The sequence below is a fragment of the Squalius cephalus genome (genome assembly GCF_949319135.1).
Source record: "Squalius cephalus genome assembly, chromosome: 1".
In the NCBI taxonomy this organism is placed as follows: Eukaryota; Metazoa; Chordata; class Actinopteri; order Cypriniformes; family Leuciscidae; genus Squalius; species Squalius cephalus.
This window is the reverse complement of record NC_137122.1, coordinates 43712149-43729444: the sequence shown is the minus strand read 5'-3', so window position 1 is coordinate 43729444 and position 17296 is coordinate 43712149. Positions and strand designations below refer to the sequence as shown.

General features: G+C 39.3%; 1 protein-coding gene across 1 annotated transcript; it reads right to left on the bottom strand.

Annotated features, from left to right (window-relative positions):
* Positions 1 to 1646: 1646 nt before the first annotated feature.
* Positions 1647 to 15455, bottom strand: lasp1 (LIM and SH3 protein 1). Its single transcript, XM_079882786.1, has 7 exons — positions 15208 to 15455; positions 12383 to 12477; positions 8759 to 8843; positions 4559 to 4666; positions 2890 to 2980; positions 2714 to 2802; positions 1647 to 2630 (listed from the first exon to the last, which is right to left on the bottom strand). Exons 1-7 carry the CDS (start codon positions 15274 to 15276, stop codon positions 2457 to 2459), a joined length of 711 nt encoding a protein of 236 aa, XP_079738912.1. The 5' UTR covers positions 15277 to 15455; the 3' UTR covers positions 1647 to 2456.
* Between the last annotated feature and the right edge of the window lie 1841 nt (positions 15456 to 17296).

Here is a 17296-nt window from a genome sequence, read left to right as displayed (position 1 = left end):
CAGGAGAGGCAGCTAATTGTGTTGCATTTGAAAGTTGTTTTATTTTATTTATTTTTTACTCCAAATGCATGTTTAGATTCACACAAGGTCAAGCATTTATACATACTCACAAGATTTTTGTGAGTTTTTTTTTTTCTTCTCACACATTTTCTACCTGTTAGTTCCCTTTCAATATCCTTCCTGTTTAATTTTAGGTGATTTGTCATTCAAAAATGACCATTACTAACAGTGAGATCATGTTACACACTGTCATAGATTTTCCACCAGTGTGTAAAAGAAGAACAATCAACTTGAGCTAAACCTTGTTAGATTTAAGCTAGAATAGCATGTATTGGAATAAAGAGATGGGACAAAACAAAAGGGTTTAAGTAAAAATAAAAAGCATTGAAGTATTTAAATAATCTGATTTGGATATTTATGCAATCTTGGATATTTTTAGTATCTTGTTGTATCCCTTTATGTCTCATCTTGGACAACAAAATTTGTTATACAAAGGGGAAAGAGCTTAAGAAATCCAATTTATACAATACCATTCAAATTTTGGGATCAGTAAGATTTATTTTTGAAAGAAAATAACAGTTTTATTCAGTAAGGATGCATTAAATTGATCAAAAGTGTCAGAAAAGACAAATTTTCAAAAGATTTCTATTTCAAGAAAGCCTATTTTAAGTAAATGCTGTTCTTTTGAACGTTCTATTCATCAAAGAATCCGGAAAAAATGTCACAATATTACAGTTTTTACTGTACTTTTTTGATTAAATAAATGCAGCCTTAGTGAGCAAATGATGGCTTTCAAATACATTTAAAAAAATATTGCCCACCCCAAACCTTTGAATGGTAGCGTACATATTAGATATTAGTATATAGCATCTTACGTTGAAAAAGTACAGCAGCTGGTTATATAATGTGCAGAATATGTGTTACAATGAATTGGAGAGATATTGGTGATAGTACACCGATACTAGATATTGAAGAAATTCTGAGGATATGTTTTCAATAAGAGGAATAAGTATAACCCAGATATTGCACCTTTGAAGTTACAATAGTGGAAATAGTTTGAAAGCAAAACACTTACTTTGATCATTCTCTGCATCTATATTTTGGCATTTTAGAGAACAATGATCAGTAGAATCTCATTAGAGTCTTTGCACAGTAACATAGTTTCCAGTTATACATGCTAGGCTCTAAAACATTCTAATACCGTTAACAATTCCTTTCGTTCGACAAACCCGCCTGCCTTGGTATACAAATAGATTTTTTTTATTCCACTGATATTGATAAATTGACATTAAAATTCCGTCTCGTACAATACCAGCAAGGCAATGTGAATAAGCAATGATATGAGGGAAAAAAAATCAAACTAACAAAAACATCAATAACAACGTCTTACAGTTTCATACTTATGCACATGGATCACCCCAAAACCGTAATGGAACAAAACCAATGGAATGATTAAAATCCAAAGCAAAAATGGTCCATAGAATTGTGCTTGGGCTCCTCGCTTCTATTCTACGATGCTGTTACACTCCTCGCTCGCTAAGTGACTATATATGGTTTATTTTTTTCCCTTTATTAAGTATATCACTATTTCCTTGTCATTTTTAAAAGCAGGAGCAGCAGAACAAAAGTATGCTCATATATTCTAATTAATTTCCTAAAGGGCCAGCGGAATGTGAAGGAGCTTGAGAGAATATGAAAGTAGCAAAAGGCTTCGCCCCTTAAGATTCCAGTTTCAACACATGATGCAAATGGTCAGACGTATGGAATGATTGGAATGACCAGAAGTCTTATATTCAAGCATTGTTACAGAACCACAGTCAATGAGATGTGAAACTGTACTGAATACATTACAATTACAGACTGCAAACAAGATATGAAACAATGAAAAATATATATATATAAAAAAAAAAATTAAAAAAAAACTTAACTGATGTTCGGACCAGATTCTTTCACATATTGTCATAGCAACCGATAAGATAAATTTGTTGAGATGTCTGCGAAGTGCTCTATGGCAGGCCCTGAATATTTTGAGGCCTGTGTGGTCATGTATTTTGTGGGTTTGTGTGTGAGTCTTATTAAGACTTAAGTGCCACTTGTGACAGCACCTTTCCAGGACTGAGGAAACGCGTATTTAACAGATAAACAGACAGCAAAAGCAATAGACAGAGAGGTGCATACAGAGAGAAAGATAGGGGTGAAAGGAGTAAATCATTCACTATTTATGCAAGTATGTGTATGCGCTGTTGGGGTGTATGATTACATACTGAACTATGTTTGTTTTGGATCATAACCGGGTCACAGCGGCTGACCCCTGATAGGACAGTTAGTGCAGGAATAGAAGAGGAAAAAGATGAGATCTTGAAAGGTGAGATGGCACTCGGCTAATCATCTGCGTCTCTGCCGCAACCCCCCCCTCTCTCTTTTTTCAACCTTTTCATCCTTTCACTCTCTCATGTTCAGATGGCCTCTACGTAGTTAGCAGGCAGCATCCCCTGCTGGCCGGTGCGCTCCACTCTTCCATACATCCATCCCTCGTCGATCTGCTGAACGTCCACTATCAGGTCACCGTCCAGGAACGACACCTCATCCTCATCAGCTGCGGTGTAGTCGTACACCGCTCGGTAGCGCTTCTGCAACACATGCAAAGAGGACCGTAAGGACTTGAAAAGGAGCGTGTGGGACAGTGTGTGTTAGAGTTTTAAGAGTTTATTACCCCAGAGCTGGGAGGAGGGGCGGCAGCGGCCTGACGCACCGGCTCAGGCTCATAGTGATAGTTCTTAGCTGCTGCCGGGGGCTGATATGCTACAAGAGATAAATGTTCACATTTTATGGCTCACAGGAAATTGAGACTGCAATGATCATCCAGACAACAATCCAAATATTGTGTACCTGGAGTTGTGATTTGTTGTGGTGTCTGTGGGTGCTGAGGTGGGCCTTCCCCTCCCATTCGGCTCTTCTCAAAGTCCTCATGGTATTTAATCTGAAACACACAGACATATACAATGTGTCAAAACAGGAAGAAAGAACAGTAACTATGATTTTGTCATTATGTTCGTCATCTCAAAGCCTCGCAAACGAACATTTAGTGATGTACTGAACGTTGTTGTGAATTCTGCAAAATATGTCACCAAAGTAACATTATTTAGCCCAATAACAGTCAAAATTGAGAGAATTATTTGTCCTAAAAAGCAAATGTCTTGGAAGCAGTTGGGTTGAAAATTATAAACATATGCAACATATATGACACTGATTTCCAACAAAAATGTGTACATGAATAATGGAGTTAAATTACAATTTCATACTTTCCAGTTACTATTGCAAATGAAAAAATATAATAAAATATTTGTTGTGAAGAAAAAAAATGGAAATGGTGTTAATGGAAAGACTAATTAAAAAGTAAGTAAACAACTCAGCCACTTACATATCACCGCTTTATGTCATGTTAAAATCGACTGTGGGGTTTTTTAGTGAGAAATCAGCTTGGGAAAATTAAAGGTACATTTTCGTGTCTGTGACCAGTGTGTACAATACTTTTGGAACAAATGTAAAAATGCGTAAAACCTTGATGAAATGTATATTTTTATAAATGTATGATAAATAGAACATTACACAGTTAGTGTAAAAATACAAAATAGATTGTACTTGGTCTCTCTTTTTTATGTAATGTTTATTTAACTAGGAAAATTAAAAGAGAAGATTCTCTGTGTCCCACACCCATTCTACAATTGACTACCACTACCATATATATATATATAAAAGAACCTTTGAACAGAAGTGTATGATGACTTCATTGACCATGAACTTAAAGCAATCATAGAGCAACAATGAAGACAACCACAATGCTGCATTTCAACAGACACATCCTTAAATAGAGTGGTTTTCTTCTGCAGCAGTGGGCCCTTTGGGTATGTGGTTGAGGCTGAAATAACTATAGGAAATTGAAGCGAGAAAGAATAAAAATAGAATACATGATACATACTGATGCAGTGCTATCTTATAATTAAACTACTCAGAAAACAGTTCTTCATTTTGTAAAGTGGTGGTTTCAGCAAGAGGTTTTAATTTAATTAAACTTCATTCTGAGCAGGGGTGACAAATTACTAGTAATTCCTGCACCATCCACAGGGTGTCTCCTGAGCCAGATGATAGAGTGCCATCTTGCTCGCTTTCATACTGACAGGAAATGACATTGCAAAAAGGAAGTTGGTGACATAAATGTTGCTAGGCAACAGCACAGATACTTCAGCAAACAGGTGTGGTGTAAAAGAGGAAGGGTGGGACTAAACAAGTGCTCCATCAAGGTCAAATAATTATGACTTCTTGCTAACAATTAATTAAAAAACAATGAAAGGAGATTAAGATGATAGATAAAATGTGTATGTTTGTGTTTGTTGGAGAGATGAAGAGAACGGTTGGGAGGCACAAAACAAAAAGCAAACGTAAATATCAGGCATAGCACACAAGCGAGAAAGAAAATGAACAGAAAAAAAAAAACAATGCTTCAATGTCTATGTTTTGGTAGATGATTTTGAATTTATTGTTTAAGAGTTGGACCTACGTTGCTTATTTGGTCTTGCGTTTTCTTGATTCTCTGCATCTCTGGTGTGTCGGCCACAGCGCTAAAGCCCCTTCCTTTGTTCTTCTCAAATTCCTCCTTGTAGAGCACCTGCAACACAAACACACACGAAAATTAATAGTAATTATCCAAGTAATCATAATTGTTCATTTTGATTGAAACAAGTTCAGAGGTGTACTTCCCTCCCTTATATTAGATCAGCATAAACGCAGATTAGTTAATGGATAATCATAAAAAACAACATTTGGCATTTTCCACAATTCACATGGTAAAAAGGCCCTCAGACTTTTCCAAATTAAGTCATTTTTCTTTTCAACAACTGGTGAGTGAACACAGGAGCATGACATTTAGAAAATCATTTATCATCAACCTCAAAAGGTCAAAATCTAAATATTATGAGCCGTTTTATTTTCTAATTATTTTACTTGAGGTTAATAATTTTTTCAAATCTATTTGGGTCTAAATACAGTTTAAAACCCTGATTTATGTGGTTTTGTAATAAGCTAGCAATACATTAAATAAAGGTACAAATTGGGCCAGTTTGGAAACAAATGTTCCCTTTCATCAGAAATGGGATTTTCGTAGAGAGACCAATCTACTTTGAGAGAAACTAAACGAGCCAATGCACATTGGCATGCGATAATTGCGCCAGCTGCTTCTATCACGCAGTGCAGGTATATTATGAGCAGCAGGTGCAACGCATCTTTGCATTTCGCTTCGGAGGCGAGCTGATTCATGTTCTGTTCCAGCAGTCTTGCTTCTAAAGAAGAGACAATTTTTTGAGTGTTCTTTTTGGAAGAAGCCCTCACTTTCATGTTGCGTGTCTACAGCAGGATCACCTCAGAAAAAAACAATGCCTCGCCACTCTTTTTCCCCTCTCTCCCTCTGTCTGCGACACTATGCCTCGCAGATCTCATTCCCCTCTTGGCAACAGGGTGAGAATGACAGTGCTAGACGCTATGCCTCGTCACTCTTGTTCCCCTCTTCACAAGAAGGCGAGGTTGACAGTGTGCACCGTTACAAAACCTTGCCACTCTCATCCCCTTCTGCAATCGCCAGCGGACAGCAGCATGCGGTTCAAGAACGCAGTCAAGCCTTCCCACGCATCCTCTGTCCACCCGTGGACCCAGGTGAGTGTTGCACCGCACACCCAGACCCCACTCTGAGCCGCCTCAGTGCCTCTCGGGTCGGGTCCCTGTCCTCCCCCTTGCTGCCCCTCCGCGGTACGTCTGTGGTTCTGTTGGTCCCGCTGGTACGGTCTCTCGGAGCCTGGCTAGCGCTCCCCAGACCATCCCGCTGGCTCATCCGCACCATCAGACTCGACTATGTGATTCAGTTCGCCCTGCGCCCTCCCAAGTTCAGGGGTATCTGGTTCACCACAGTGATGGCTACTGGTGCTCCTGTCTTACGGGCAGAGATATAAGTCCGACTGGCGAAAGATGGGATTGAGCCGGTCCCTCCAGCCGATATGAAGTCAGGGTTCTACAGCCCCTACTTCATTGTACCCAAGGAGGTAGGTTACGGCCAATCTTGGACCTGTAAGTTTTGAATCGAGCCCTGCACAAGCTCCCATTCAAAATGCTCTCGCAGAAACGCATTTTTGAATGCATCCGTCCCCAAGATTGGGTTGCAGTGATCGACCTGAAGGACGCTTACTTTCACGTCTCGATTCTTCCTCGACACAGGCCCTTCCTGCGCTTTGCTTTTGAGGCATATCAGTACAAAGTCCTTCCCTTCAGGCACCTCAGCCTGTTGGGACTTTGGGTCAACTGGGACAAGAGATGCATTCATTCAGATGCAGGACAGCGGCCCCACTGAAACTTTTTCAGAGGCTCCTGAGGCATATGGCATCCGCAGTAATGCCGCTCAGGTTCATATGAGGCTACTTCAACACTGGCTTCACAGTCGGGTCCTGAGATGGGCATGGCAGAGCGGCACCTACAGGGTTTCCATTACTCCACATTGTAGCCAAACATTCAGCCCATGGTCGTACCCATCGTTTCTACGGGCAGGTGTTCTAGAACAAGTGTCCAGGCATGCTGTGGTCTTCACGGATGCCTCTGCCACCGGCTGGGGGGCCACGTACAACGAGCATGCAGCTTCGGGTTTGTAGACAGGGCTTCAGCTGCACTGGCATATCAATTGCCTCGAGTTGCTAGCAGTACGTCTTGCTCTCAGCCGCTTCAAGGTGCCACTTTGAGACAAGCATGTACTGGTTCATATGGACAGCACTGCGACCGTTGCATAAATTAACTGACAAGGTGGTCTGAGCTCCAGTCGCATGTGGCACCATCTCCTCCTATGGAGTCAGAAGCATCTGAGGTCGCTTCGTGCCATTCACATCCCTGGCAAGCTCAATCGTGCAGCCGACAAGCTCTCACGACAGCTTATGCTTCCAGCAGAGTGGCGACTCCATCCCCAGGTGGTCCAGCTGATTTGGAGGCGCTTCGGGGCCACACAGGTAGATCGGTTTGCCTCCCCGGACACGTCACATTGCCAGTTGTTCTTCTCCCTGACCGACGGAACCCTTGGCACAGTTGCACTGGCACACAGCTGGCCCCGGGGCCTACGCAAGTATGCGTTTCCCCCATTGAGCCTTCTTGCACAGATATTGTGCAAAGTCAGGGAGGATGAGGAGCAGGTCCTGTTAGTGGCTCCCTATTGGCCCAACCGGACCTGGTTCCCAGAACTAGTACTCCACGCAACAGTCCCTCCCTGGCCCATTCCTCTGAGGAAGGACCTGCTTTCTCAGAGACTGGGCACCCTATGGCATCCATGTCCAGACCTCTGGAAACTCCATGTCTGGTCCCTGGACGGGACGCGAAGGTTCTAAGTGACCTACCCCAGGCGGTGGTAGACACCATTACTTTTGCTACGTTGCGGAGCGTCTGATGCCAGGCCTAACACTCGTATTCATTGAGGAACCTGTGCTAGGCGGGGGTCCATATGTGGCGGTCCCTGCAGCGACCCCATATGTGTAAATACCACAGTACGGCTACCCTGTCAGCTAGCCAGTGTCTTTCCCTTGCCCGCTCTGCCGTCTCTGCCGGTGCACTTCCCCCCTAGGATTAGGCTGGAACCACCCGAGAGGCTTCCATGTGTTGCACTCCCTGCTTGGCTAGTCCATATGTGGACATATTCTCCACGTTACCTCCCTCCGGGCAGGTCGTGGCTTTCGCAGCGTTATCCTTCCCCTAGGCACACTTTCCCAGTGTTATCCAATGTTCTTACTAAGTAGGTCTTGAGGAACATCAGTGGCCAGGACTCTCTGCATAAGCTTCTGCCCCTAATAAAGGGAGAGAAGTGAGGCTTATGCAGGGCACTGGAAGGGCCAACAACATGGCATTTTGGTAGGGATCCCATTTCTGTCGGATCCCTCCGACGAACGTTGGAGTGACCATCATGAAAGGGAACGTCTCGGTTACATATGGTAACCCACGTTCCCTGAAAGAGGTTCGTCCCGTCGCCATGTTGTTGTACCATCGCTGCAGACGGCCGGGTCCCTGGCTTGGCTCCTCAGCGAAAAACCAAAGATGCATTGCACCTTCTGCTCATTATATACCCGCACTGCGTGATAGAAGCAGCTGGCGCAGTTATCGCATGTGCATTGGCTCGTTTAGTTTCTCTCGAAGTAGATTGGTCTCTTTGCGAAGATCCCATTTCGGTCGGATCCCTCCGACGAACGTCTTCCATGAACGTGGGTTACCATAAGTAACTGAGACGATGTTCCACAGCTACTGATAAACTTATATTATAAATATATTTCTTTTTTGTGACAATAATAGAGATAAAGAGGATTAATGGTTTATCTTTACTAATGCGGTCAATACAACAACATCTGTAAAAACAGAGAGAGTGGAATAAGATGTCATGATGATTGTTGCTTGTATAATATATAGTTTATCTGACCTAATAGTTCTTACTAAAAAAAACATGGGAATTTTAAAATATATATGTTTTAAAAAGTCACGATACACCAGAATCTGTGTTCCACATAGTTCTTCCTCACACAAGAGCAGTGTTGAGTGTGCAGGTGGAGCCCTGGGAGATGATTATGACTTGACTTGACTTATGCATTCTTTGAGTATTATTTCATGCTTAGGAGTGCAAGGCCACAAAAAACAGAAATCACCAGAAAAGGAGAGAGGATGATAAGAGAAAGCAAATACTGGCATGTTGTACCTGGCTCTGCATCTTGCTTTGCTGTTTCAGGCGCAGATTCTCAGGAGTGTCTGCAACACTGGTGAATGATGTCTTCGGATAGTGTCTGAAATACACACAGAGCCATTTTAGTTAACATCAGCATTTGAAATCCTATAAGGATATGCAAATTAACATCTCAGTATTTCTCCTAGTTGAATGACAATCAAAAGTATTTTTAATTATTAATTTAGTTTAGATATAATATTATTCAAATCACATTTAATGCATAAACTATTTATACTGCTGACTGTACCTCATTGTTATAATGGGCTATTGTATTACCCATCAAGGCTACTCAAATTGGACACTTTTTAACCATGCTGCTGATAAAGACAAAGATCCTGAATTAGTGGTTGTGTAGGTAAATGTCCACATGGGCTTATCACTGATATGTATGGGGATAGTGAAGCGGCACAAGTGTAATTTGTGCCTTGTGTAAACAAGGCAGCTTATTTGCCCTATTTTCACAGACCAACGCAACACAAAATTAGCATGACAGAGACAACCCCAACCACAATCATCCAACGCAACACATAATTAGAGTACCAGAAATAACAGAACTTTACAACAGAGTACACAAATTACAATTACAGCACTAACTGATATATTTGGTAATACAGAAGTAAACAGAACTATTACACTAATCATATAACCATATAACAATATATATGTGCCACGACAGGATTTAACAGGACTGATTGGGTAAAATGAATCAACACAACAACTGAGCCAATCAAAATAGTGTCTGCTCCTGGTTACAACAGGACAACCTGTCTGCTTAGTTAACCTCTATATAGTACACATACACTGTGTTGCTGCAGGTAACCAACACATAATACAGAACATGCTCTGTAAATCAGTTTAAATAAATATAGACTGATCTTTCCTTGCTCAAAAAGCTACACCAAATACTTAAAAAAAAGTCATGTATTGACCTACAAACTAGTTTCAAACATGCTTTCAAACAAGTAGGCTACCATTTATTTATTTTCTGATACAACATTCAATTAAAAACCAATAGAGATACAGGCCTCAACACCAAGGATGGGCTGCAGTCTTCTTTTAGCATAATATTACTATATATTTATTATTTTTATGTTTTTAGTTTCATTTTAATTTTAGTCATTTGGTTATGTGCTTTTGTCATTTTTATTAGATTTTTTAAAATATATTTCTATTTAGCTTTAATTTATTTTTGTTTCAGTTTTAGTTTTGTTCATTTTAGTAGCTACTTCAACTTATTTTATTTTAGTTAGTCGCCAAGGCAACATTTATAGTTTCTAATTTTGTATCTAATATTTATATTTTATTTTATTTCAGCTTTATTTAAATTAACAAAAAATATTTTAAAGTTTTAGTCCCCCTTTGGTGAAAATCAAGCTTTTAATGTTGTTTATATGTCTATGTTTTAATATGCTTTAAGACAAACCATGTGCAAATGCATAAGTCAACATCATTGCTGAGTATTTTCTCTTTAAAACAGCAGTGAACCAAAGACAGTCTCAAAAACATGAACCAAAAGACAGTCTCAAAAACTTTCAGGGAACGTGGGTTACCATACGTAACCGAGACGTTGTTCCGTAGCTACTGATAAACTTCTATTATAAATATATTACTTTTTTGACAACAATAGAGATAAAGAGGATTAATGGTTTATCTTTACTCCTACCACGACTAAATAAACACTAAAATAACGACTTCTGCTAAAATTTCTGTCGATACCAGACGATATACACACTGAGAACTTGTAGCATGCTATGAAGTTATCACAATCAAGGCTTTGCATTTTCTATGAAATTGCTCGTGTTTCTGACGTCACAAACTACCTTTAAACCAATCACCTTACAGAGTTACATTCAAGCTATTTTAAGGCATCAAGATTTTTTTCAAGGAAAAAAAAACGTTTAAATATGTAATTTTGGTGATCAAAGATGAGTTTTAATGGATAAAATTACTGACTACAAGGGGTCTTTAACAATAACAGCACTGATGGAGTGATGGTAAAAACAAACAGAAACATTTAGTTTGGTGTGATGTAATAAACAATGCTGTTGTGATTTCTGCTGATTTAAATGATCATCATAAAGCTATCTAGCTGGCTATTTGGCTAACATGATGTTGTGTCAAGTTACATTACAGCTCTGTCATTTCTAGCGATTATAACAACCTAATTACCGGTAAAAGTTTAATAAATTTGACTGTTGCCAAACTTTGACTGTTATTGCCATTATTTTACTGCCGCCTTTTTTTTCTTCTACACTGTGTCAAGTTTAACAAGTTGAGCCAGACAAATAAAAATATATGCACACTTCTGTGGTGGGCGCAATGGAATAAAGTAAAAATATATATTGTTGTTGCGCATGCAGTACAAAACACAATTTTTTTTTTGCTAAAAGTTATTTCTCACTCAAATCACAGACACAGAGAGGTAAACAAACATGCGCAGATAAATGGCACTCAGGCACCCAGGCTGATTTATATGTTTATATCAGTTAACAGACAATCCCATCGTGATCGAAGCCGATGCTTTTTACTTCTGGTGGACCTTTCATTAGACCATCACTCTCAGAAGTAAACAGGCCTTTATCTGTTGGACGGAAGAGGAAATTACTCTGCCATGCTCATTTAGTCAAATTATCTTCGAGTAAACAGTGGAAGAAGCAGATCTAGACAGAGGGACAGACATAAATAATTTGCTAAATAAAGACTAAAGTCCCCTGGTGTATTATGAACATGAGTGTGAGACACACTCACAAAAGGGATGCATTTGCATATTTTCTATGCCAGCTGGTCATTATGACCTCATACATTTATTCTGGCCATGCTAAGCCTGGTGGTCTGCAATGCATTAAAACACTTCAAGTGTTAATGAAGTATGAATGGGCAGGGATGCTATAACTGAGGTATCTGACTCACAAGACTAGTCTATTAGTGATCAGAAGTGCATTCCAGAGAAGTGAATTCATTTGTGCATGTATATGTATGGGTCATTGTTGTGACATTATAGGAATTTCCCTCAATGTCATTTCCACAAATGACTGAACAATTCAGCTACTGTGTGAGCAGACGTGACCTTTCCACAATCAAAAGACAAAAAGTGTCTGACTTTCTATCTTCAATTACAATGTACTAACTTGCTCTACCTTTAAGATGCTCTTTTTACGTCATTTTTTTAAACATCATTTAAGCCGAGCCAGCTATTGGACACTGTTGCCCACTATTGGAAGTTAGCCACTATCCAAATAGCTATTCAGACATTGTTTTAGAAACCACAAATTAGATGTGGCTCATTTTAATATGCAACACCCACTTTTCAATACATCAAGTGCTGCATTATATTTGTTAGCCTAATTCTCTAAAATGGGATTGTTGAATGGAAATTCACTGTGATTTTAAAGTTGTGACTGAATTTGCTTCTGTATTATGACGTATTTTCAAGTGAAATGGCTTATTAAACAAGAAAAAAATACACGGTGAGACATGATTTTATCCAGTGATTACAAAGTTAAATATATTAATTTTATTTAATGCCAACTTTAAGAATATGTATAAGCAAACAGACAATACACAGAAAACTCACATGCAGAGAGCAGCGATACTTACGCATTACAGTATGGTCTCTTCTCAAAGCCTTTGTAGTTCTTCATGTTTAGAGTCATCTTACAGACCTCACAGCTAAAGCATCCTTTATGCCAGTACTGAAAGAGAGAGACACAGAGAGATGACAGATTAAAGCTTTAAAATGTGTTTGTATTAGGAGGTGTATGCAAAAAAACAGGGAAATTGTCTGCAACTGAGTTGGGAGAGATAAAGACAAATAAAAAGAGCAAATGAGACGAAGTCCTTCAGATCCCTTAGAGTTGCTAATTCAGTCGCTATGGCCGTTACAAAGTCTATGCGGTTCACTCTGAGGATTAAATGGAAAAAAACAATGGAGTGCTTGTTCTTTGAAAGCACTTGGAAAGAAATACAGGCTCAGGCACCACATGTGTTGCAAAAGAAGCCCAACTTGAGGTTACATCCATTCGGAGTAAAGACAAGTTTTTTTTTTCTGTGTGAATGCATTCATTTTAAAGACTCTCTGGCATGTCTTGAGTGAAGATAGTTTATATGAAACCCCCATAGCACACTGGTTGTCAAGTGGTTACTGAGCAAGTTACATCACAATTTTCCCAGATTCTTGCAACATTAGGAAAAACAGAGAGAAAGATCTGGGAAACACACTGACGCTACTGAGATATTGGTCTCCAAATGGCTATAAACCAAACTATGTAGCTGCAATTTATGCTAGTCTTTGATTAGAAGCTTCCTTAGTTAATGTTAACCACGGGAGTGTTTCAGTAATAAGAGACCACACACACAGAGAAAATGGACTGGGGCGACTGACCTGACCCACTACCCTACATTCCATCTATACAGCCAGTCAGGCATGCTAACTGCAATGCGTACAATTTAGATGTGGATATGTTTGTATTTCTATGTCAAACACTTTCTTGGCAGTCAGCTGGTATGTCGTAGTTTGATCACATGTGCATGAGTGTGTGAGCAACAAAGTCATGCATCTACTGCAGTGCCAAGGAGAGGAAGTTGCTAGCAAACACTTGAGCAGAGGTTTCGTTCGTAACCGAAAATACACCTTATAGATTTTTTTCAAATGGCAAAGCTGAATCTTCAGCATCATTACTCCAGTCTTCAGTGTCATGTAATCCTTCAGAAATCATATAGGCCTAATCTAATATGATGATTTAAAGAAACATTTCTTATTATTATCAATGTTGAAAACAGTGCTAGATATTTTTTGTGGAAATTGTGATCTTTTTTTTTTTAGGATAGGATTCTTCAATGAATAGAAATCTTTTGTAACATTGCAAATGTGTCAATTTGAATAAAAGTATGAATTTCTTTTAAATAAAAAAAAATCTTAATGACTCCAACCTCTGAGACTATTTTATGGTGTTTTTATTGTTCTTTTTGAAGCTTGATGGTCATCATCTTCTGCTATTGTATAGAAAAGGGCTGCCTGAACAATCAGCTTAACTTCTCTTTCTGTGCGCCGCAAAAAAAAAAAAAAAAAAAGGTGTCCTGAACAAAGAGTACATATTCATTTGACCACCTCTCTAGGGTGCGGTTCTTCTGAGATGTTCTTCAGAGTGACAGAAGATGACCTTAAGCACTGAAGCAGAATGATGAGCAATGGTTGGCCTCTCTTTAAGCTGAGGAACCATCAACATGCCTCAAAAGAATGACAGTGTGAAGCAACTTGTGTTCCTTTAGGCAATGAATAGGAACCAACTTGTGTACGTATGTGGTGGGGTCAGTGCTATTTTTCGACATTTGTGGGAGGTGTGCCATCAAACGCCTCAACTTTTACTCTTACGTAAACTGCAAGCCTCATTCACGCACTTTACGTCTGTGTAGTCATTCCTCAAGCTGTTTCGTTCAAGGCCACGGAGACTGTCGGCAATCGATTAATATGCTTTTAACGTCCATTACACGCGTTACTTATTATCACTCCGCCCCAGTTTCTCTCCCTCGCAAATACTTGCACTGCATGAAAATAAAGGAGGCCGACCCCACCCTCTTGGAGCATCTAAAGCCATTCAAAAACTCAAGATTTCACCACTCACAAAACCAGCGCGATAAGGATATGGGTTAAGAGGGGGGTGGGGTCAGGAGAGAGAGAGAAAACGTTTCAAAAGCGTGTCGAGCAGCAAGCGACACTTCCTCTGGCCGGTTGGTAAACATGTAGTACAGATGTGCACATCATGTAAATGCAAGGCGGTTAACGTCGGACTATATTTCAGGAATACGTGTGGAATTGGCCCAAATTTAGCACGCTTTTAATAACTCACAGGCCTCATACGTACACGGGCGAAGTTACATATCTGCGAAGCTGGCTAGATATCAAAAACCCCGAGATAATATACAACCCAAACCGCGTGTATAAGCCAGTTGTTTGATTGTCGTTAAGAGACACTAGAGTATGACAGGACTTGGGCTGTTTTGGGTTTTTCGGGTCCGTCCATGTCGCCCACAGGACAGACTGACACGTCATAAACAAACCACCTCCTCCTCCTCGCGACAGAGGCCACGAACGGGCTGATGGCGTTTGTTTGAAAAATAACGACTTCCGCGGAAAATTTCTGTCGATATCAGACGATATACACACTGAGAAAAATAAATATATCATCGACAACTTGTAGCATGCTATGAAGTTATCACAATCGAGGCTTTGCTTTACTAGCCCCTTCGCTTAGACGTTTCCGCTCTGCTCACAATCTCGATAGCCACCACATCGGAAATGGTCTTCTTTAAGCCACATTATTAAATCTGCATTATACATATCTAGATCCAAATATACACCATTCTCACGGCCAGATGTGTAAGCTATGCTAGCATATGCTAAGTAACGTTAGGTTCTGCCTTACCTTGTCAAGGCAATTCACTTTTTCCGTGGGATACACCACTCGGTTACATCTGCCACACAGTGGGTTCATTTTGGAGAAATAGTAGCGAAGGAATGAGTTGAAGAAACGATCCGCAAAGCAGAATTTGCTAGATAACGCGCGAGGTGTGGATCGCTAGCCGTTGATGAGTCCAGTTCGCACCGCTGGCTGTCAGACACGGAAGGCGCGCTCACGGCACTGCCGCTCTGTCCTGCTGCGCGCTCCCGTTCAGATAAGCAAGGGCATTCAGCGGAAGTCTTGCACTCTCAAATATTTGTTCTTTATCACTTGAAATGGGGAAAAAAATCCTGCTCTTGAGTTAAAGGACTTAAAGCTTGTCGGATCTTGTGTTTATATTCAGTTTTATTTGTTTTAAAACCACATGATCCACCGGATCTTAATACAGATATAGACATATTGGGAGTGTACCTGCCCTCATACTGTCTATTCAGTCAAACTATGGCGTTTTAGAATAAACACTGATAACAAAGTGCGCATTCATCATATTTAAATAAAACTAAAACAGCTACAGTGTCTTTGCTGTTTGTTAATGTTAAGCTATTCACATTATATCCAAAACAGTGAAACCGACGCTTGTTTCAGTTTCGAGCTTTATACTTTGTGCCGCCCTTTGTTTGAGCGACACCTGGTGGCTAAATGTGCAACTACATACATTTCAGTAAAGTAGGCCTAAAATACTTTTTTAAAGATATAGTTCACCCCTAAAAATGAATATTTTATCATAATTTACTCAACCTAATGTTGTTCCAAACCTGTATGAATTTCTTTCTTCTGTTGAACACAAAAGAAGATATTAGTAAAGAATGTTGATAACCTGACAGTTGGCGGAAGCCATTGATTTCCATAGTATTTTTTTCCCCCTACTATAAGGTTTTGAGTCAATTAGACAAATGTGTGTAGTCTCCAAACAAAAATTTCAATTACACCATATTTTTTTGTTATAGCTGTTGGCTAAACAAGTGAACACAATCAAACCACGCTATATACATTCAACAGTTTTCAACTGAATAATGAAGGTAAATAATTGTAGATAAAAGACATAAGCATTTTTCATAAATATCACAAGTTGTTACATGTTTTTTAATTGTTCCAAATTTATAAAGAAAAATCAGATCTTGCATTTACAGTTTTTTTTGGGAGGGACATAGTACTTGTTCAACAAACACAGATTTCCCACTTCGTCTTGACAGATTGACATTAAATATGTTTGGTGAATATATATTCTGAATATAGCCTATAAGCTTATGATTACCAAAATGCATCTTTTTGTTTGGGGATAATTTTTTGAAAGTCGTTTATGTGCCAACATTTTATTTACATTTTTACTTCTTGAATTGTTCTGTGTTTACTGTTTTATTTGATTTATTTATTTGTATATTTATTTTTTATATTCATATATTTAACTTTTTGTTTCTTGGGCAAAATGTTATCTTTTTTGGTAGTTTTTGTGATTTTATTTGATTATTGAATTTAAAATGTTAAAATGTATTATTTGTTTATTTTTGCCAAGATTTAGTGGCCAATGCTGATATATACTGGAGAAGAGTCCCAGCCTCTCTTACTTGTTGGCCTAATCATATAATGTTGGCTTCTGATAGATGTAAAATGTACACACAAAAAAACAGTAATAAATGGACTAAAGTTACATGTGGCACAACAAATTATTTCATTGTGTATTAGATTTCAGATTACATTCTATCCTCAAAAACATTTAAACAAACAAACAAACAAAACCATACTCATATTATTGCATTATTTATGGGTAAATGAGACCACACAGTTATAAGCTCAGAATATGCACAACACAAACAGTCACACCTGCATACAAACACACCCACTACAATATTTAGACAATGGGCTGAGCTCTCAGTAACCTGTGAAAATATCACCTGTGGCACCTCATCTGTAAGGGGGTATAGCTCAGTGGTAGAGCATTTGACTGCAGATCAAGAGGTCCCCGGTTCAAATCCGGGTGCCCCCTGTTTTTTCTTTCTATCTTTTCTTCAGACTACTTAAAAATGAGGAGAAATCTTTAGTAAGCGGTTTTCAA

Excerpts from the sequence above, each read along its gene's own strand:
- lasp1 (XM_079882786.1), bottom strand. The coding sequence starts at position 15,276 with ATGAACCCACTGTGTGGCAGATGTAACCGAGTGGTGTATCCCACGGAA. Across the intron at positions 12,478-15,207 it reads AAGTGAATTGCCTTGACAAG|TACTGGCATAAAGGATGCTT; the intron begins GTAAGGCAGAAC and ends TCTCTCTTTCAG. Across the intron at positions 2,981-4,558 it reads CGCAAGACCAAATAAGCAAC|ATTAAATACCATGAGGACTT; the intron begins GTAGGTCCAACT and ends TGTGTGTTTCAG.